At 35.2% G+C, this 22855-nt stretch overlaps 1 protein-coding gene across 2 annotated transcripts in view; it reads left to right on the plus strand.

Moving 5' to 3' along the window:
• FIG4 (FIG4 phosphoinositide 5-phosphatase) overlaps window positions 1-22855 on the plus strand; it is a 128965-nt gene that overhangs the window by 10990 nt on the left and 95120 nt on the right. For both annotated transcript variants that reach the window (XM_027855937.1, XM_027855943.1), the window contains exons 2-6: window positions 7928-8026; window positions 8424-8547; window positions 13206-13362; window positions 17469-17519; window positions 21346-21494. In XM_027855937.1, coding sequence (XP_027711738.1) covers window positions 7928-8026; window positions 8424-8547; window positions 13206-13362; window positions 17469-17519; window positions 21346-21494 — 580 coding nt within the window. The remainder of the gene's footprint in view (window positions 1-7927; window positions 8027-8423; window positions 8548-13205; window positions 13363-17468; window positions 17520-21345; window positions 21495-22855) is intronic.

Raw genomic sequence — 22855 nt, forward strand, 5'->3', positions numbered from 1 at the left:
TAGGTTCTTAATTAAGGGTCTCATCTACAGGTAGAGGTGGTCCAGCTTCCAAGCCACGCAGTATTGTATTCAAACAATACAAAAGAATTTTCTCACAACTCCCATAACTGAATGAAGTTTTCTCACAAGACAGAATAGAAAGGAACCCAAGCTTAATCCAGAATTGAGTCACAAGATAGAGTCAGGGTGGCTTATTCAATTCTCATAGTTGCCACAGAGGTTCAAATGAGAAGATGTGTGTAAAGTGCTTTGTAAAAACCTCAAAGTACTATATAAATGTTATCTATTGTTATTATTCATATCAATAAGTTTGTACCATAGGAGGATTGGTTGAAAGAATTGGGAATGTTTAGTGTAGAAAAGAGAATTTTTAGGGGAAATATATGTCTTTAAGTGCTTGAAAGGTTATCATGTGGAAAAGGGATTACACTTAACCTTCTTGACCCTAGGACACATAACTAGCAATGGGTGGAAGTTTCAAAGAAGCAAATAGAATCTGGATGGAAGGAAACAGTTGTTAATATTTTCAGCTGTCCATGGGTAGTGTGATCTGATCAGGGTGTTGTGGGGTCTTCCTCACTGGAAGCTTCCTACCAAAGGCTGGATCATCGCTTTGGGGGTATTCTGTAGAGGGGTATCTTGTTCAGGTAAGAGGCAGAGTAGATAGCACCTGAGGGCATTTTTTACTGAGGTTCTGTGGTTCTAAAGAGATGGGTTTTTTGTTCTCAGTTTACAATAGATTAGAAGGAATATTGGCTGACAGTTTATTATAATTGTCAGTGAACTGTCAGAGAAGACATGATCATTTCTTTGGTCCCGTGAAGAACTAATCTACTTCAGCTCCATGGGGTAATGATGGATTAATGGACTAGGAATGCCAAAGCTGCCATGTCCTTTTCACTATCTACCAAGAGAGGTCTTATGGGGCGGTGGAGGGATCATATATTGTTCTTGGAGTGACAAGGTCTGGATTTGAATCTTGCCTCTGGCATTAGCTTTGTGACCTTGGAAAACCTTTAATTGCTCTGTGCCTCAGTTTCTTCATATATAAATAGAGAGAATAATACTTCTACCATTTGCTTCAATAAGGCTGATGTGAATTTAAAATTTTAAGGTGTTTTATACACACACACACATATATTGTTATTAATCTCCACAAAGAAACTTGAGGGGCAAGGAAATATTGAAGAACATCCTTTAATCACAGTGTAACTCAGTTTTTGTTGCTTCCCATTTTCTTTTTCCTCTTCACAAATATCCCCTCTCTCACATACACACAGTTTCCATAGTAATTCCTAGTAATATCTATTATATTACATGTGTAATATGATTTATATATGTAATTACATATATAATATATATGTATGTATATTTGCTCTGAGTAGTTTTTATGAACTTAAGGACTTGCTAAAGAAAAGGATTAGATCTAAATTCCAGTTGACTTTTTCACTGATTTTTGTGTAGTTTTGAGTGAGATGCTCAACTGATTTCATTCCACCTCTGCTCCTGCATTTTGCAGTATAAATAACAGGAAAGAAAGGTTGGGAATGGCTTAGAAATATACCTTTAATCATGGTACCAGACCACTATATAGAATATGTCTGTCCTTGTCCTGAGCTGATGATTAAAAAATGCTTGATAATCAAGGTTTATGATTTTTGTAAAGTCTGCAATTATATTAGTCATTTCATAGAAAAATAATGACCACATGAATTTGACTCACATTTTCATTGTTAAATGATTCCGTTCCTCTTTTCTCTTCAGCCCGCTTAGCTATTCATTTTTGGAGGAGGCAGAGTACAGCCATGATTTTCTCATATTTTTCTGTTAGCTTGAATATCATTAATGGGTTACTCTTCTGTTGCACATAGACAATACTAATGAAAAGAATTAGCAAAATGAGAATGACCTGAGTCAAGGCTGCCCCATATTTTGAATTTAATGTTAATTGCCTTCAGTGTTGAAAGAAATTTAATTACTGTTACTTGTTACTGTTACTTGTCCTTTTGTCACAGAATGATATGAGTTAACTGATTTGACCCCCTTTTTATTTCTTTATTTTCATTTAAGCCTAAAATTAAGGGGCGTTTAAATAAATATGCATGACCTTTCATGATTTGTTGGGGGGAAGGTCTTTACGAGTTATAGATTATCCTTCCAATAATTTAATAGAATGTCCTAGGATATGAGGTCAGGACCAAGATTTTAGATATTTGGCCCAACCAGAAATTAAATACATATGCCTTGTGTAGGCTGTTTTCTAGCCATTTAAGATGAGACACAGAAAGTGACAGTGAGTCTGAGTTCGGTAAGGCCTCTAGGAGATCTGATTATCAGGAATTTACTGAAGCAGTTTTTCAACTGGCTTAACTCCTTCTGCCATGTTGTTTGTGGGAGAATAGATCCATGTCACTCACAACCATAACAAGATCATTAAGGGTAGGGGCCCCGGTCAACTTGTGCTTACCTGTGATTACATCTAGCAACTCCCATTTCCTCCTCCTTTCCTTCCCTCTATTCTCTGTGATCCAGAGTTGCCATCTGCTTAGACAAAAACCCCATTCCCCCTACATCCATTCCCCACTCTCTATTTGCTATTCATCTCTGCAGCCCTGTCTTTCTCCAGTCTCCATTCTGTTCTGTCCTCCCCTTCCATTGTTAACAACCTCCCCTTTAACCTAGACTTCTTCCTCTCAGATTTTTTTGTATTGTAACCATGGAAACCAGACTCCATCCAGAAGATACTATATCTGTGACCATTCTCTCTTATTCCTCTTACTTTATATATTTCTATCTAATTTGGGTTGTGTTTTATTAGGACTTTTACTTAGGGATTCATAATTTTCTTTACAGGTAATTATAACAATCCTTTGAAGTCAGGAATTGAGATCCCCATTGAATAAATATATGAACTAAGACTTGGACATCTTAAAGCTTAGCATAACAGAAGTAAATGAGACATTTTAGTCTATTATTTAACCTGAGATATTTTACTTCTTTCATTTTTACTAACATGCTGATGACTACTATTAATAGATGGCATTTATATATTGTTTTACATGCCTTATCCATTTGGAACCTCAAACAACACTAAGGATCAGATACTGAAGATATTGCTATCCCATTTTGCTTGACACATATTAAGTACTTAATAAATGCCTTTTCACCAATTAACTAGCTAACTTATTCTTTTGTTCATTCTGTGGATAAAGTGAGGCTCAGAGGTTAAAGATTTGCCTGTGGTCACATAGGTATCAATGGTAGGGATGGGATTTGAGCTCCAGTGTCTCCTGACTCCAAGTCCATTATTCAAAAATGAGATTGTACTGTTTGTAATATAAAAGGAAAGACTTTATAACCCCATGGGACATTACCCAATTCATATCCTGGTGTCAGTTATTTACCAGTCTCTTGGTCATTGTCCTTTGATCAGCTGGGAACTCTCAAGGAGTTCAGTGCCTAGCTCATAATCTTCCTCTTCCTTCTTAGCCTTTATATTGGAGAGTGCTTCAAGATACGTGTTGAAATTCTGTCCCAATTTCTCATTTTTCACACCTTTGATCTTATCATCACCCATAAGTGTCTCCTTCAGCGATCAAGAATTCTGAAATGTCTTTATCTGATCATAACTGCCTTTCATTCTATTTATCCTGACACCTAATTCCTCCTAAACCTATCCTTTGTCTTTAACAAGATCTGCAATCCCTCATCCCTCAAAATTTTCCTAGGCCATCACCATTTCTCTGACCTTTCCTCTGTCACCAACAGTGACCAGTTAAAATTTTTCAGTTCAACAGCCCTCTTCTCTCCTCTTTGCTCCTTGTTCTATCAATGTCCTAGTGACATTGTGTCACTAGCAACATTTCCCTCCCCTCCCCCCACTTACTGCTGAATGATTCTGGAGGAAGTCACACAACCATGGTGATTTGATGCACTATGAATTTATGCTACTTAACTTCACCTGCGCACTCATGCAGCAAAGCAATCCTTTTATTTCTACCTAATTAATTCCCTATATTGCTTCCCGTAGAAATGATTCCATATCTTCTCCTTTTTTTCTTAAATCTTTTTTACCTCTCCTTTCCCCACTCTCTTAGGAGAAGATCTTACCTCATACTTTATGGAAAAAATAGAGGCAGTTTGCCATGAACTTTCTGTTTTCCCTTATCTCAAATCTTCTTGCCATCATCCCCCAAACTCTTCTCCATTATTATAGTCATTTATGAAGAGATATCCTTTCTCTTCATAAAGTCCAACCACTGTTATTGACCTTTGGTTCCATTCCGTCCGGTTACCTCTGGCAGGCTCTCCTCTCAGTAAATCCCCATCTATACTATTTAATCTCTGTCTTTCTTGTAGTTCCTTCCCTGATACCTTCAAATTTGCTTAGGTCTCTTTGATCCTTAAAATATCCTCACTTGTTCCTACTGCCTCCTTAAGGCACTTACCATCCCATAACTCTCTTTTCACATCTAAGATCCTAGAAAAAGTTATCTGTATATATTACTTCCACTTTTTTCAGTTCTCAGCTTCCTTAAATCTGGCTTCTAACCTCATCATATAACTGAAATTGCTGTCTCCAAAGTCACCAATAATCTCTTAATTGCTAAATCCAATGGCCTTTTTTCAATTCTCATCCTTCTTAATCTTTTTCTGCAGGATTTGATGTTGTTGACCCCACCTCTTTTCCTGAGTACGCTGAACTCTTTAGATTTTCCTGATACTTTTCTTTCTTGGTTATTCTCCTGCTACACTTCAGACCATTCCCTGTCAGTCTTCTTTTCTGGATCATTATCCATGTACTACTCTTTCTGGGTGTAATTCATGACCCTATCTTGGACTTTCCTCATTTCTTTCTTTACATTCCTTTTCAGTGATCTCTTTAACTTCCTTGGGTTAAATGATCATCTCTATACAGATGACCTCCTAGTTTATATATCTGTCTTAAGGCTCTTTTACCTCATCACCAACTGCCTATTGGACATATCCCATGAATACCTCAAACTCAGTATGTTCAAAACAAAACAAATTGTTCTCTCCAATCCTCTCTCACTTCTTCTTCCACTTTTGAACTTCTTCATTTTCTGTTGAGAGTATTATCAGCTTTCTAGCCATCAAAGTTCATAATTGTAGAGTCATCCTATATTCCTTACTAACCTTCATACCACACATCTAATCGGTTGCTAAATCTTACTGATTTTACCTCCTTCACATCTCTTCCATGTCCCTCTCTCTTTACTCACACAGCCACCACTCTTGTTCTGACCCTCATCACTTCTTACCTGGGTTATTGCAATTGTCTCCTTTTTCTAATTTTTCTTTTAAATTGCAGACCCAATTCATTGACTTACTCTTGCTTTCTTTTATGGATACAAACAATTAGAGATTGAAAATTTCCCCTAAGTACTATTTTGGCTGCATCCCACAAATTGGTATGTTTTGTCATTGTTTTAATTTTCTTTGATGAAATTGATTGTTTCTATGATTTATTATTTGACTCACTCATTCTTTAGGGTTATATTATTTAGTTTCCAATTAATTTTTAAACTATGCTTCAAAGACCCTTTACTGAATGTAATTTTTATTGCATTTAATATTTCTAATTTTCTGTATTTGTGAGGTTCTTATGCCCAAATACGTGGTCAGTTTTTGTTAAAGTGCCATGTACAGCTGAAAAAAACATTTACTCTTTTCTATTCCCATTCATTATTCTTCAGAGGTCTATCATATCTAACTTTTCTAAAATTCTATTCATCTTCTTAATTTCTTTCTTATTTCTTTTATGGTTTTATCTAGATTTCATCTAGGTATGAGAGGGGGTAAATAGAAGTCCACCCCAAGTATAATTTTACTGTCTCTTTCTTCTGGTAATTCATTTAACTTTTCCTTTAAGAATTTAGATGTTCTGCCATTTGGTACATCAATGTTTAGTATTGATATTACTTCATTGTCTATGGTACATTTTAACAAAATGTATTTCCCTGATTATCTCTCTTAATTAGGTTTGTTTTTGCTTTTGCTTTGTCTGAGATTGCTACCCCCTGCCTTTTTCAGTTCAGCTGTAGCATAATAGATTCTGCTCCACCTTCTTATTTTCTCTGTGTGTGTATCTTTCTTTTTTCAAGTGCGTCTCTTGTATACACCATGTTGTTGGATTCTGGTTTCTAATCCATTCTGTTATCCGCTTCCATTTTATGAGTGAATTAGTCCTATTTACATTCACAATTATGATTGCTAATTGTGTATTTCTCACCATCCTGTTCTCTTCTGTATATTCTTCTCTTTTTTTATACTGTCCCCTCCTCAAAGTCTGTTATGCTTCTGACTACTGCCTCCCTTGGGCAGCTAGGTGGCACATTGGATAGAGTGCTGGGCCTGAAGTCAGGAAGACTCAGCTTCCAGAGTTCAAATCTGGCCTCAGACACTCTGGCCTGTGTGACCCTGGGTAAGTCATTTAACTTCTCTCTGCCTCAGTTTCTTCAGCTGTAAAATATGGATCAAAATACCACCTATTTCACAGGGTTGTTATTAAGATCAAATAATATTTAAAAAGCACTTAGCATAATGTCTGTATGTAGTAGGTACTTAATAAATACTTGCTCCCTTCTCTCTCCCCATCCCTATATTTTCTATATACTTATATGTGTATGGTCCCTTATCCCTTCCCCAATAAACCATAAGCTCCTTGAGGACAAAGACTGTTCCATTTTTGTCTGCTTCCTCAAGGCCTAGCACAGTGCCTGACGTGTAGTAGATACTTAAGAAATACTTGTTGCTTGATTTATTGTGTCTCTTATATTCTTATCTATTTAAACCTCCTTTTGGCTATAGGGCCTTTAAAGGGAACATTCCTTTGCTACTCCTTTACAAAGAAGCCCTGAGGTCTTTGAGTTGCAGCTGTTTTTGAGATTTCTTCCTACTTAGCTGCGAAAGTCTATAGACTAGCTGGAATCTGGGACTGGAAATAGTAGGGCGGATGCTAAATAGAGTAGCACATTAGGTTTTATTCCAGTGCTGTTGGGCTGGTTGGTTAAATCCCAGACTTGTTGGGGAATTATTGAAAGATGGGAACTTTAAATACATATAAAATGAAGAATTTTATTCAGGATTTAGTACCTTGAGAAACTGCAGTTTCTAGTAGTTATTCCAAACAGGCTTTTCTACTTCTCAGATGAGAAGCACAAGAAAATGGAGGTGCATCTTGCCTTCTGTCTTCCTAGGAGATTAGAACGTGCTTCTGAACTCCTGTTGGCCTGAATCTGTCTGTGTATGGTGTAGTAGAAAAAGTAGTAGACTTAGCAGTGAAGAGAGATGGATTTCTAGTCCCATCTCAGCTACTGACTACTGACTCATACCTTACTTTCTTGCTAATAATGTTCTTAATTTCTTAGAGTTTAAAAAATAGTTTTGGAACATAGTTTTATTTGCTCAAATCTCCATGAAACATTTTCATAGAAGCAAAAAAATTCCCCCTTCTTCCTATCAGTTTTTATTGTTTAATTCACTCTCGTGCATAATGTTTACATAAGAAAACTACTGTAATTTTTAGAGGTATTTCACCAGTGAAGAAAAAAGATCTTTTTTCTTCATTGAAGGAGGATAACATCCAGTATGTTGGGTCAGTTTATTGACTACACAACTGAACACGTGACTTAAAACGATTATAGCACTATAAAAATTTAGAATTTTAGAAAAATTGCTTGTTAGGAACTCACAAAGAACATCACAGTTTCAGAACTAACCATTTTGGCCCACTTTGTATACCTTCCAATTTTTAAATAGGATCAGCCTTCAGCAAACCATGTTGATGTATTTATTTTTAAAATCTAATATATATTTGTAAATTTAAAGATGTGTATAAAGGATTATGTGATAAAAACCTGCCTAACAAGTGATTTTTGTTTTGAAATGCTGAAATTTTTAACAGAGATATTTCCTTGTTGGGAGTAATCATGCAGAAACCAAGTACCGCGTCTTGAAAATTGATCGAACTGAACCAAAAGATTTGGTTATCATTGATGATAAGGTATGTCCCTTACAAATGTGAAAATGTGAGATTAATTTAGAATTTATGATAATTATTCTAAACTCAATTATGATTTTGCCCTGTAAATGTAGAAATGAAATATGTTGCTTATACTCAAGTGCTCTTGTCTTGGGACAGAAATATAGAGAGTAGGAGAACAGATGCCAGATTTTGACACTTTTTCACCTTAGAAGTACGTATTAATTCAATAGCAAACTGGGTAAATATTTACATAAGAATTTGATACTTAAAAAAAATTTCAGCTGAGTGTAGTGAAACTTTGTATTTTAGCTGTTTTGTAGAGAAACTTTGTTGCTTAAATAATTTTTACTTTTTGTGCATGTGTGATAAACAACCAAATGAATAAGTCACCAACCGAAATGTTGCTTATTTTTAGCATGTGTATACTCAACAAGAAGTGAGGGAGCTTCTTGGCCGCCTGGATCTAGGAAACAGGACAAAGATGGGACAGAAAGGCTCCTCTGGCTTATTTCGAGCTGTGTCAGCTTTTGGTGTTGTTGGTAAGGAATATGTCTCTTCCTTAAAATGCCTTTCTTTTTAAATAAAAACATAACGATGCTTCTGTAGTTGTATCCATCTAGTGATCCTACAGCTTTAGTACAGTAAATCATCACCTGTGGTTTGAATAGTTAATCAAACACTGTTATCTGCTAATCAGTCAATTAACAAATATTTTTAAGCCATTTTTATACTCAGCATTGTGTTAAGTGCTTTGAGGGATGCAAAGTAGTAAAATATATGTTCTCTTCCCTTAAGCTTACAGTCTAGTTGGGAAGACATAACTAACACACAAGGAATGATAGTTGTGGGGAAGTGTAGTGAAAAGTGTATTGGACCTAGGAGTCAGAAGGACCTGGATTTGAATTCTGCCTGTGGACCACTTATTTAACCTCTCTGAGCCTCAGTTTCTTCAACTGGAAAGTGGATTTAATACCTGTAAATACCTACCTCATGGGACTGTGGTGAGGATCAAAAAGTACTTTGAGAATGAAAGTGCTATATAAATGTTAGCATTTATTATTATTATCATCTTTAATAATAAGATGTAACATATGGACTGTCCTCTAGGGCCTCTATGGGCCCTAGATATTCCCTGCTTGGTTGCATGTATGACTGAAGGGTTTGGCTGTGTCATGATTAAAAGTCCCCTAATTGGCTGTTGAGCTCGAACTCAGAAGATAAACAAAAGGGGCAACCCACTCCTTTGTTGATCTCTTTCTCTTCCTCGAGGCAGATGAGGCAGGGTTCATTTGACCAGATAACCTCTAAGGTTCCTACTAGCTCTGAATCTGTAATCTAGTAGGGTTCTTTCTCCCCTTATCTCTTTTTTCTGTTGTCCTTTTTCTTTTTTCTTTACTTTCCTCTTTTGTCATCCATCCCCTATTCCTACCTCTTTCTTCTTTTCTTTTTGAGGCATCCCTGTACCATGCAAAGAGTAATGGATTTGGAGTCCAAAGATCTGAGTTCAAATCTCAGCCCTTTTACTTAATCTCTCTGGGCTTCCATATCTTCACCTATTAAATGAGAGAGTTGTACCAGATGGCCTAATGGGTACCTTCCTGCTCTAAATTAATAATCTTTGATTACTGTAATTCTCTCTTTCTCCATCTCTCTTTTTTTGTCTTTTCTCTGTTTCTTTAATTTCAGTTAAAATTCTAGCCCTGCCAAGTCATTTAACCTCTTTAAGTCTCTGTTTTTTAGTCTATAAAATAAAGGGATTGGACCAGATGGCCTCCAAGGTTAAGAGCTAGAAGTCTGTTTTCAAAGTGGAGTTTCAGCATTCTGGATCATGGAGTTATAATTAGTTTTCAGATTAAACGTATGACTCTCTCTGGGTGGGGCTGAGGTAGAGTGAAGATGTGGAAGTCATGGAAGTTTAGGAAGCTGATGAACTGGGAGGCCACAGTGTGGGAGGGCATCTCAATATATTTTGTATATATATTGAAGTCCTCAACTATACAGGCAGGGTTAGGAACGGTCATGAGAGAAATTCCATCAAAAGTAGACTAAGGCATGTTTTCTCTGAGCAATATAATAATAGTTTATTAGCAGTGTATGAACCTGTTAATAAAGTAGGTCAATGGATGCTTCATTGAAGCCAAAGACTTCCTAGACCAAGACACAGCTCCTTTTCATAAGAATAGAATAAAGAACAGAACAGGGTAGGTGAGAAAATCATCCAACTGGTTACAGAGTTGGCAGCATCTTAGGGGCGAGGACAGTGTGGTTAGTTGGAAATTGAGAATGAGGGGCTAGCAACAACCTCCTCCCCTCCTGTGACTAAGAAAAGTTCACCTACAAGATTAGAGATAGTGGACCAGACTTCTTTGGATAACAAACTAGAGACGTCTTTGAAGGATAGCTTGGTAATGTAAAGATGCTAGTCTCCACTGGTGGTCTCTACCTGAATTTCCCAAAGGAGGGTAGATTTCCTTGAGGCAAGAATAGAACAATGAACTGGATTTCTAAGCTTAACTCACTTCAAGCCATTTTAATTTCTGAACTAAGTTCAGAGACAAAGAACCATGACTTAGGCAGTTATAGGACAAAATCAATTAATTGTAAATGGGATTAATAAAAAATGATCCAGAATCAATTTGATCTTCTCAGAATGGAGAGAAAGACTTCAAGGTGGATCCTCACCTTCTCAAGAATGTAGGGATAATGATTTGGAGGCCTGTAGATGACTTTCATAAGGATCTGAATCTTAGAGTAAAGATGTTTGGAATGAACCTCAAAACAGGAGAGACTGATGAGTAAGGATGACAAAGGCACAAACAGGAAGTGGGAAGGAGCAAGTAGTAAGCTTATTCATGCTACTGGACTAGTGCTTTTGGAATACCACGTATTGAAGAAGATAGGTTATTGTACTCTGTCATAACAGTAACGCCTCCAAGGACTATTGAGATATATAAGCTTGTTTGTCCTTGTACTAAATAGTTCCAGACTGCTGTGCTTTTTTTCCCCCAGTTTGCATATTATAATTCTTTTGTATTGAATATAAGAAAGAGAGAGGGCATGATCGATGATGGGGGCAGTCTGCTGGAGGAGATAGGAGGGGATGGGATCAGGGGTATAAGTAGAAGGGTTTAACGTAGTGAGGAGAAGGGCTACCTCTTCATCAGAATGAGGCAGGAAAGAATGGGGGGGGATTCTAAGAAGTCTTTAGATACTGAGAAGGAAAATGGAGGGAACTAATAGTGAATGGCTCCATTTTCTCAGTAAAATATGAGGCAAGGTCTTCTATTGAGAGTACGGGAGGGAGTGATTAGTATGGGAGTCTTCAACAGAGCAGAGAAAGTTTGGAACTGCCTCTGTGGGGAAATTAGACATGCAATTAGGGAAGAGAAAAATAATTTATTTCCTGCAATGATGGCACATTTGAGATTAGATAATGTAAATCTGTAGTATACTCAGTATGACTCCATGACTTTTGTGGTACCTGAGGAAGAGCAGAGGAAGCAGATGCTGGGAGTAATCCAGGGTTGGAACTCAAAACTTAAAATCCCACAAATATTAAAAATTGTTTTTATATGTAATTGGGGAAAATATAAAGTATTATTTTAAAAAAAGCTAATTGGATGTCTTGTTTTCTTAAAGCCCTTTATTGGTTGTTACATCTGGTATTTTGGTATAGTGGAAAGAGTTGGATTTAGAGTCAGAGGTTCTGTTTTTAAATCTTAGCTTTTTACTTACTCCCTGTATGACCTTGAGCAAATCAACTCACCTTTTTGGACCTCAGTTTCCTCATCTGTAAATTAACATCGGACTGAATGACATTTCAGCTGATTGGGACCAAAAGAGAAGAAAAAATAATTGTAGATCTTGTTACAGTATAGATTCTTACAGTGATCTAAAGGGCCTGTTTTTCCAAACATATTTGTTTTTCATCATTTTCATTTATTTCATCAGTCCCATTTGGGATTTTCTTGGCAAAGATAAACTGGAGTGATTTTGCCATTTCCTTCTCTAGCTCCTTTTACAGATGAGGAGACTGAGACAAACAGGATTAAGTGACTTGCCTGGGGTCACGCATCTAGTAAGTATCTGAAGCCAGATTTGAACTCAGGTCTTCCTGATTCCAGGCCCCAGCACTCTGTCCACTATGCCACCTAACTCCCCTTTCATCATTTCAGGAATATAAAGGAAAAATCCAAATGATATACTTTAGATTGGAACTAAAAAGATAAAGTTGAATTTCACCTAAGATTCAAGTAGATAGGATGTGTTTAGAGGAAAATTTCTTGTCTAATTAAAAATAAATAAATTTAAAAGGAAACATAGAGAAGGGAGACTCTCCTTGTGAAATTTTTATCGTGTAAACCCAATTGAATGTTTCTACTAGATGTTTTATTTAGCTTTTGTTCAACTAAAATATATCTTTTACTTTTTAAATAAGCTATTAATGAGTTTATAACAATCTTTTTTTCTATTTTTTATATCTTCCTGTTGCTTGTCATTATATTTATTAGATGTATTTAAACATGGGGGGAGTGAGGGCCAATGTGAAATATAAAATTATGAATGATTTTAGAAATATACACATACAAATGAATGTTTTTGTAGGTTTAAAAAACAAAATGTATACTTTTGTCCATATGGATCATAGAATTATAAAAGAATCTTTATATTATAATTTTTGTATGGGTAGTGTAAATTGGTCCACATGGTAGCTTCATCATCTGTAAATGGAGGAGAATAAGATTGGTTGCTCAAATCACTTGCTCAATGTTATGTCATCAGTTACAAATAGAACATAAAGCAAAATCTCTATACCTCCTGACTTCCATTCCTGAGAAGATTCAACTTATTTAAGTGATGGCAAATACCACTCTGTAGTATGGTACTTAAAGAAATTTCTCATTTTAGAAGTATTTGAATCATGAAGAAATAGTATTGCTAAGTCAGAATCATATCATGAGTCTTTGATTCTCTACACATGTTTATTTGATGAAAATAAAAAAAGTACTCTTTCAATGTCAACTTTGATACTTCAGAAATCTGCAATTTCATTGGGGGTGGATACTTCTTCCACTGACCCAGATTACAGCTCGTCCTTGCTGTAGTTAATAGCTTTACTGAGTTGTAATCTTTCCCTTACCCCCAAGTCTTAAGGCATAAAAAAGTAAACATTGCATTTTCTTATGTTTTGAAATAGGTTTTGTCAGATTTTTAGAAGGTTATTACATCATATTAATAACAAAAAGGAGGAAGATGGCAGATATTGGAGGACACGCAATATACAAGATAGAAGATACAAATATGATCTATATACCAAATGATTCTGTACGAGTTACTCATCCTGATGAAGCTAGGTAACTATTAGTGGTTAACTATTTTTACTTGTGATATTACAGATTAAGAAATAAAGTATATTTTGGAGGTTGTATATATTATTTTTAAAGTGGTGTTTTATTTTGTTTTATTTGGCTAAATGCCATTTTGAGACTTACAGAGCAAACAGTAGATGTGCCTTACAGCAAAGATCACATTGTAAAGATTGAAATTAATCAAGGAATACATTTCTGAGTATAAGAATAGGCAGGTAAAACTTGGTCTTATTGAAAATAATTATTAGAATAATATTCACTTTGCCATTTTAATCCAAGTATATAAAATAATTTTAGTTCCAGTATTTGAAGTGACCAAGGAAATGGGGAAACTTTAGTAGTTGCCTTTGTGTCCAAAACAGCTGGTAGCCTAAAGTGATATGCAAACTAACTGGGCCAGAATTAGTTATTATTGACATACACTGTATCTTATAACTTGTTACATTAAAACCCCCTTTAATATGCTAAATTTACTCTTTTTGCTACAGTTCCTTGATTGAACTTACAAGATTTTGACACATGTTCTTTAATCTTTTGAATAGTCCATTTTTCTAAGTTTAGCTTTGATTATACAGTCATACCTTGGAGATTCTGTAGGTTCAGTTCCAGACTACCACAATAGTTAGCCAGATGAATTTTTTGGTTTCTCAGTGCATATAAAAGTTATGTTTACACTATACTGTGGTCTGTTAAGTGTGCAATAGTATTATGTCTAAAAAAATCCATGTACATACCTTAATTAAAAAATCCTATGTTGCTAAAAAATGCTAATTATCATTTGAGCCTTCAACAAGTCGTAATCTTTTTGCTGGTGGAGGATCTTGCCATGATGTTGATAGCTGCTGGCTGATCAGGGTGATGGTTGCTCAAGGTTAAGATGGCTGTGGCAATTTCATAAAATAAGACGATGAAATTTGCTGCATACAACAGTTATCTATTAAGTTCATGGTTTTATATGGATGCAGCTTGTGGCACCCCAAAAACAATTACAGTAGCAGTATCAAAGATCACTCATGACAGATCACCGTTACAGCTATGATAATAATGAAAAAGTTTGAAATATTGTGAGAATGACCAAAATGTGACACAGAGATACAATGTGAGCACATGCTGTTGGAAAAATGGCGCTGATAGACTTGATCAACACAGGGTTCCCACAAACCTTCAATTTGTAAAAAACTCATCTGTGAAGCACAGTAAAGCAACGTATGCTTGTATCACTTAGGTTTTCAATGGGATTTATAGGGGGGAAGTGCTTACAAAATTGATGTATGTTTGTCTCTTGGCTAATTTTTTTTTTTGATTGGGCAGTGGAGGTTAAGTGACTTGCCTAACATCACACAGTTAGTAAGTGTTATGTGTCTGAGGCTGGATTTGAACTCAGGTCCTCCTGAATCTAGGGCTGGTGCTCTATTTACTGTACCACCTAGCTACCCCCTTCTTGGCTAATTTTTAAAAAAATTAATTTATTTTGTTTTATCAACAATCACTTCCGTAAGGTTTTTGAGTTTTAAATTTTTCTCCTCCTCCCTCCCCACCACCTTCCCCAAGATGGTGTGCAATCTGATATAAGCTTTACATATACATTCCTATTAAACATATTTTCACGTTAGTGATGTTGTAAGTAAGAATTAGAACTAATAGGAGGAACCACCAGAAAGAGGAAACAAAACACAACAGAAGAAAAAAAGTAGCAAATAGTATGCTTTGATCTGCATTCGAACTCCATAGTTCTGTCTTTGGATGTGGATAGCATTTTCCATCATGAGGCCTTTGGAAATGTCTTAGACCCCTGTATTGCTGAGAAGGGTTAAGTCTATCAGTATCAGTCATCAGACAATGTGGCTGTTACTGTGTATAACATTCTCTTGGTTCTGCTCACTTCACTCAGCATCAGCCATACAAGTCTTTCCAGGTTCATCATTTCTTATAGCACAATAGTATTCCATTACATTCATATACCGCAACTTGTTCACCCATTCCCCAACTGATAGACATCCTCTCAATTTCCAATTCTTTGCCACCACAAAAAGAGCTGCTATAAATATTTTTGTACATGTGGGTGTTTTTCCCATTTGTATGATCTCTTTGGCATACAGCCCTAGAAGTGCTATTGCTGGGTCAAAGGGTATGTACATTTTTATAGTCCTTTGGGCATAGTTCCAAATTGCTCTCCAAAATGGTTGGATCATTTCACAACTCTACCAACAACGCATTAGTGTTCCATTTTTCCCACATCTTCTCCAGAATTTATCATTTTCCTGTTTTGTCATGTTGGCCAATCTGATAGGTGTGATGTGTTGCATTTCTCTCATCAGTAGTGATTTAGAGCATTTTTTCATATGACTATAGATGGCTTTAATTTCTTTATCTGAGAACTGCCTGTTCATATCCTTTCACCATTTATCAATTGGGGAATGATTTGTATTCTTATTAATTTGACTTAATTCTTTATATATTTTAGAAATGAGGCCCTTATCAGAGACACAGGTTGTAAAAATTCTTTCCCAATTTTCTGCTTTTCTTCTAATCTTGGTTGCATTGGCTTTGTTTGTGCAAAAACTTTTCAATTTAATGTAATCAAAGGTATCCATTTTGCATTTCATAATGTTCTCTATCTCCTGTTTGGTCATAAAATCTTCTATTCTCCATACATCTGATAGGTAAACTATTCTTTTTGGCTAAATTTCTTAACCTTTTATGGTATGTGACATGGTGCAAGGTTGTGTTGCCATATTCCATTTCCACTTGGTAATAGCCATAATTCTAGAGCAATTATGCTTCTCAATATATCAATAAACCTATCAGAGTTTATCATTCTCTTAATGAAGACAAAATTTCTAGGACCAGTGGAAGTAACAAAGTCACCAAAACAAATTTTTAGTGGGGAGTTGTTGCTGTTTTATTTGATGAAGGTGCCCAAAAGTTACAGGCTTACTTGGACTTCTTTTGACAACACTTTTGGTATATGAATGAAATAGATGAAAAAAGCAAGTTTCATCAATAAAAATTACCTTTTTCCAAACTTCAGTACTCAAGTCTTTGTGTTATCTTGCCCATGACAAACATTTTTTCTTCATAGTAATAGGAATTGTTCTTCCTTCTTGTTGTTCTTCCAACTTCCAGAAGTCTACAGTATACTGTAGAAGAATACTCCTCTAGTTGTCAGGTCTCTCTGAAGATCTTTGCTTATTTTCTTAAGATTAATTAGGCTGTTCAGGATTGTTCAGTGAAGAACTGTGAATGATCTAGCTATTCTCAGCAATACAGTGATCCAAAACAATCCCAAAGGACTCATGATGCAGCATACTATCCACCTCCAGAGAAAGAATTGATATTGATTGAATACAGACTGATTTCTTGCTATTTTTCACTTTCTTTCTTTCCTTTTTTTCTTTTATTCGAGTGTTCTTGTACAAAGTGACTAATATGGAAATATGTTAACATAATTGCACCTGTATAACCTAGATCAGATTGCTTTCTGTCTCAGGGAGGGGGAAAGGGGGAGGGAAGAGAAGGAAAGAGAGAATTTGGAACTCAAAACTTTAAATAAAAATGCTAAAAAAATTTTTAAAAAAGATCAATTAGGTTGTTGCATAGCAGTAACTTTGTCAGTCCCTGGTGTTTTTTATTTTTGATTGCACTTTCCTTCGCACATCAGAGTAACTGATCATATTCAGTGATCCTTGAAACACTTAACTTCCTCACACCAACAGCCAGTGCAATATTTCTAACAGTCTTTGAAGTATACATCAAAACCAAAGGGCACATCAAAAGTGTAGTGAAGAGTATATCAAAAAATATATCAAAAGAGAGCAATGAAATATATGTGTATGTCATGAAATCCAACACTCAACTGATTTAGTTTAGAAAACTAAAGTGTGGAAAACCAACTCAATCCAATTTTGTCTGGTCAAGGTCATAATATTTGTGCTGTCTAGTTCACAGGTTGAGGAAAGCCTGTTATAAATTTAAAGTGCTACATAAATGTGAATTATTATTATCATTATCCGAAATACACACACATATATAAATGATGAAAATGTGAAAGATTCAATGACTATGATACTCTTTGTTTTGCATTTTTTTAGATATCTACGAATATTTCAAAATGTAGACCTATCCAGCAACTTTTATTTTAGGTAAGTTTGGATTTAACTTAAATTAATTGAGTTAATTTAATTTATTTTTATTAATTAATTAATATATTTTTAATTAAAATTTATTTTCTTTTGCAGAAGGAGAATAGAATAGGAAAAAAAAACAATCAGGGACTCACTAACTCTTACTCTGTTTTAATTAAAATTTTCTTTTGCAGAAGGAGAATAGAATAGGAAAAAACAATCAGGGACTCACTAACTCTTACTCTGTTTTTCAAAAAAACCACAAAATCTAAATGCATTAGGAACTTAAAGAAAACTTGTTAATAGAAAATCCAGGCAGATTAATTAGGTGATGATTATTTATCTTACAAAAACATTTTCTATTATACAAAAGGGCTCATCTCAACATTCCTTGTTTAGGCCCACTTTAAACGTGATTTATAAAACATTGATTTTTATACTTCATAAAAGCTGTGTCTATTTGTTAAGTGAGGTAAGATGTTTTTAGGGTGGTGTTTTTTTCTTTTAGTCTAAACCTGTGATTTAATTTGTGTAGGGAGGACTAGCTATGGAAAATCATTTCCACCAATGAAAATTATTTTTAATTATTTTAAATAAGATGCTAGTTTAAATAAGACTGCTACTGTTATATCAAGAACTTAACAACTTTGGTTACTGTGAAACAAAATTATTTGTTTTTTTCAAATGTGTCTATTGAAATGATTGGAATAATCAATAAATGTAATACTATTATATTTCAAAGATGAAGCAGAAAAATCACTCTCAATCAAGCCTTACATGTGAATTAAAGAAAAAATTATAATTGTGCCAAACAATAGAGTGTGCAGCTCCTTCTGCAGAAATGTTAGAAACTTGGATAATTCTATCTTATTATACTTACCATAATAATGTAAGATGTAATGAATAGTAATTAAAAGTATTCTGAAAACAAGTTCACATAGACAGTGAAAATATTCTGACTGAGCTTTGAAATTCTCTGTTAACAGTAAAACAGAATGGAGCTACCAAAAAAAGAAAGTTGCTATGGTGAAATCTGTTGTGAAAAGCATCTTTTGGCCCCCAAAACCCAAACTTTATTTGTACGGGTTTTAGAGTAAGGTCAGAATTCAAAGCCCATCCATCAGAAAAACCATTATTAGAGTGCCAGATGGTCTCTGTAAACATACCTTAGTTTACACCATTACACCATACACCATCTTTGCTGTATTGACATTATTCATTACATTCATTCATTAAGTAGTGAAAAAAAGTAAATTAGGTTTTAAAAAAGTTTAAAAGCAAACAAATCTGAAAAATATAGAAATGGGTAAGTTAAAACAACAAAATTGTTTACCCAGTGTTACCTTGTATTCCTTTTGGTCTGTTTCAAGGTTGCCTGGGCCCATATCGAGCATCAGAGCACTGGCCTGGAGTCAGGTAGACCTAAGTTCAAATATAGCCTCAGACAGTTACTAGCTGTGTGACTAGCAAGTCACTTAACTTCTGCCTGCCTCAGTTTCCTCAGCTATAAAATGGGGATAATAGCAGCACCTACCTTGAAAGGTCATTGTGAGAGCTGGGTCCCGAGTACTCCATCATTTCCAGAAACTTAAAACACTTGAAATATAGCCTTGAACCCAGAAGAGGGGGTGAAAAACCCAAGACCCTTGAACAGATGGGAAAACTAGTTGACAGAAATTCATGTACCTCTTCCAGACAGAGGTTTGGAATCACTATTAAGCCCTGAGGTCCTCACCCATAGGAAGCCAGTAAAATAAGACAGTAGTTTAGAAACCTTCAGATATATGAAGAAGAATGGGCAGCTCCCAACAGAGGCTGTGGACGGAAAAACTATAAAAGAGGAGGACTAAGGGTCCAGTTAAATGTAAGGTAAAAAGCATCATCAGAGAATGACACAATGCAATGATTAATGCTCATAATGGTCCTCTAAAGTCATTAAAAGATTAAATTGTGTTTAGTATACTGTTTAAGCAGGGATGTTAGACATTTCAGAAAGATTTTTCATTAAAATGTTAAAAAAAACAAAACCGGATGGTAAGTTTCAGTTACCTGCCAACATCACATAAGTGGAAGATCTCATTCCTTGAGACTGGATATTAAAATGGTCAATTCATTATAGATGTAACAATCTATGACAACATTCACTAAACTGTTCTGTAGAAACCTGAGCCCTCAGGAAGCAGTCCAAAGAGTTCTTCAAAAAAAAAGTTGGAATGGCAGAAGACCCAATAAACACACTTTAAAAAAATCAGTTCCATGATTTTGGAAGCATTACGTGGAGATTTGTAAACCAAATAATGAAATAATATTTTTAAAGCACTTAACAGTGATTGGCACATAGTTAATGCTATATATTCCTTTCTCCTTCCCTTCCCCTCATATTTGAATGATAACCAAATATAAGGCAGTACACTAAAGTGAGCTTCAGTTTTAATTTTTTTTTTGTTCATTTTTTCACTAGCAATGGGGTTAAGTGACTTGCCCAGGGTCACACAGCTAGAAAGTGTCAAGTGTCTGAGGTCAAATTTGAACTCAGGTCCTCCTAACTCTAGGGCCAGTGCTCTATCCACTTTGCCACCTAGCTGTCCCTACTTTTAATTTTTTTAAAGCATGTCCTCAAGAGCTTAGGTTTAGATGTAGGCTGTTCTAAGAAATGCCCCTTAACTGAATCATACAAATCCATGAATTTAAGTTTTTCAGCTTGTACTGTATATTTTGTGTCCAAATTCAACATCCCCAAAACAGAAATCATTTTGTTCTCCCTCAACCCCTCTTCTTTTAAGCTTCTCTATAACTGTCAAGGGCACACTCCCAGTCATTCAGGTTCTTGTCCTTGGTTTCATACTCAGCTTCTTTCTTTTGCTCATCCCACATATCCAATCAGATGCATATCATGTAATTTCTTTCACAACAACATCTTACTTATGTAGTCCCTCTGTCTATTCACACAGCCACTATCCTAGATCGGGTCTTCAGGACTTTTCATTTGGACTACTGCAGTAGCTTTCTAATTGGTCTCCCTGATTCCAATCTCTTCTCACTCTGGTCTATCCTCCACTTAACTGCCAAAGTGATTTTCCTAAACTGTAGATTGGACCATGACATCCCCCTGCTCAGTGAACTCTTAGTGGCTCGCCATTATCTCCAGGATCAAATATAAAGTCCTTTTTTTGGCATTTAACAACCTAGTCCCCTTCTATCTTTCCAATTTTCTTATATCTTTCTCCCTTCCACACAGTCTAGGATCCAAACATACTGGCATATTTGTGACTTTTTGAACATGGCACTGTCTCATATCTCTTTGTCTTTGTACTGGTGTTCCCCGTGCCTGGAATGCTCCCCCTTCCAACCTGATTCTTAGAATCCCTGGTTTCTTTTAAGATTCAAGTCAAGTGCCATCTCTTCTAAGAAGTCTTTCATGTTTCTCTCAGCTGTTAGTGCAACTCTAACATTATCTTCCATTTACTTTGTATTTATCTTGTATATTTTGGTGTAAATATATCAACTCCACTAGAAATGTAAGTTTCTTCAGGTCAGGGGCTGTTTTTGCTTTTTATTTGTGTCCTTAGCATTTAGCATAGTATGTAGCATATAGCACTTAATAAATTATTGTTAAATTTGTTTGTATGGATTTATAACTCATGCAATGAACTATGAAATTATTCCCTAGCAATGATTATATTAAGTTTGTGTTGTGATTTTTGGACAAAAATTCTTCTAAGTGAAATAATAAATGAAAAATAATTTAGTTTATGCAGTTATAATTCATATGGGAAGTCAGAGCTGTGAGAAAGTTTCTGTAGTCCTCTCTATGGTTCTTAATACTTTTAAATTCTAATTTTAGTTACAGCTATGATTTGTCCCATTCCCTTCAGTATAACTTGACCGTTTTGAGAATGCCACTAGAAATGTTAAAAACTGAAACAGCTCAGACTCGACAGGAGAGTTTTGACATCTTTGAAGATGAAGGACTCATAACACAGGGTGGCAGTGGTAAGTGACTTTCTGTATACTTGGGGATATGTTTTATATATTTATATATATATATACACATATATATATATGCTTGCTACAAAATCTTCATTAAATTTTCTATAATTTCCATAAAGACTATTCTATATCCTTATTGTCCCATACTACTACTATAGATTTGTGATTTTAACCAATATAATTTTCAGACTTGATTAATCATTTTGTAATTTAATGTATATGACAGCCAGAAAGTCATATGCTGACATTTCTCAGAATTTAATAATCTGCTTTTAATTAAAATTGAACTTTATGATATTTAGATCTAAAACTGTGGTCAAGTTCCAGGTGGATAATTCACTTTTGTGCCCACCTCAGAACAAACTGTCTCTTCCTAGAGGCCAGATCAATTAGGTTTAGTTTCAGAAAATGTCACAAGAAGCCAAATATAGCAAGTTAGAATTGAGTCTTGTTTTGTTTAGACTATATGGGTTAGAATGAATAGCCTATGGTATCCTTGTGTTTGACAAGGGATGACGTAGGTGGGCAAGGTTTGTTCTTCAAGTGATTATCTAGAATGGGCAGTGTGGCACATAGTATTTGATAAATATTCATTGATTGATGGACAGTTCCTCCATTCAAGATTACCCTCATTCAGATACCTTAGGTGCCAGCCATAGCACTGGAGATAGATAGAGGTCAAGTCAAAGTGTTCTGTATAAATTTTTTGAATCTTTGGTAAAGCTAGAAGCTTCACTGAGCATGTGCAAAGTCTTGGTACTATTCTAGACTTGAATATCAATTCGATATTTGAATTAAGACCATGCCACTATCTCTTGGCTTAGTTCACCTAGTAGATGTGATGTATATAAGAGAGTCACAGTGTGTGAAAAGCCTATTACTATCGGCCACAATTATGGACTCATTATAGCTTTCCAATTTATAAAACAAATCAAAGTATATTTTTCTTTTTTAAATTAAATTTTATTTTTTTTAATCAGCAAAATCCCACCTTTTTTCTCTCCCGCCCAAATGAGAACAAAAGAAAAACAAAACCCTTGTTATAGACATGTATAATCAAGAAAAACAAATTTTTGCAGTGGTCATGTCTAAAAGAAAATTATACATATGCATACACACACACACATATATATGTCTTATTCTATGCTTTTAGTTTTTCACCTCTCAAGAGATAAGTAGTTTATTTCATGTCCTCTGAAATCCTGGTTGGTCATTGTTATGATCAGAGATCCTGTCTTTCAGAGTTGTTTGTCTTTACAGTATGGTTGCCATCATATAAATTGTTCTCCTGGTTCTATTCACTGTACTCTGCATCAGTTCATACAGATCTTCTCAGGTTTCCTCTGAAACCATCTCCTTCATTA

Source organism: Vombatus ursinus, unplaced genomic scaffold (assembly GCF_900497805.2).
Source record: "Vombatus ursinus unplaced genomic scaffold, bare-nosed wombat genome assembly UNPS02000582.1, whole genome shotgun sequence".
NCBI classification, from domain to species: Eukaryota; Metazoa; Chordata; class Mammalia; order Diprotodontia; family Vombatidae; genus Vombatus; species Vombatus ursinus.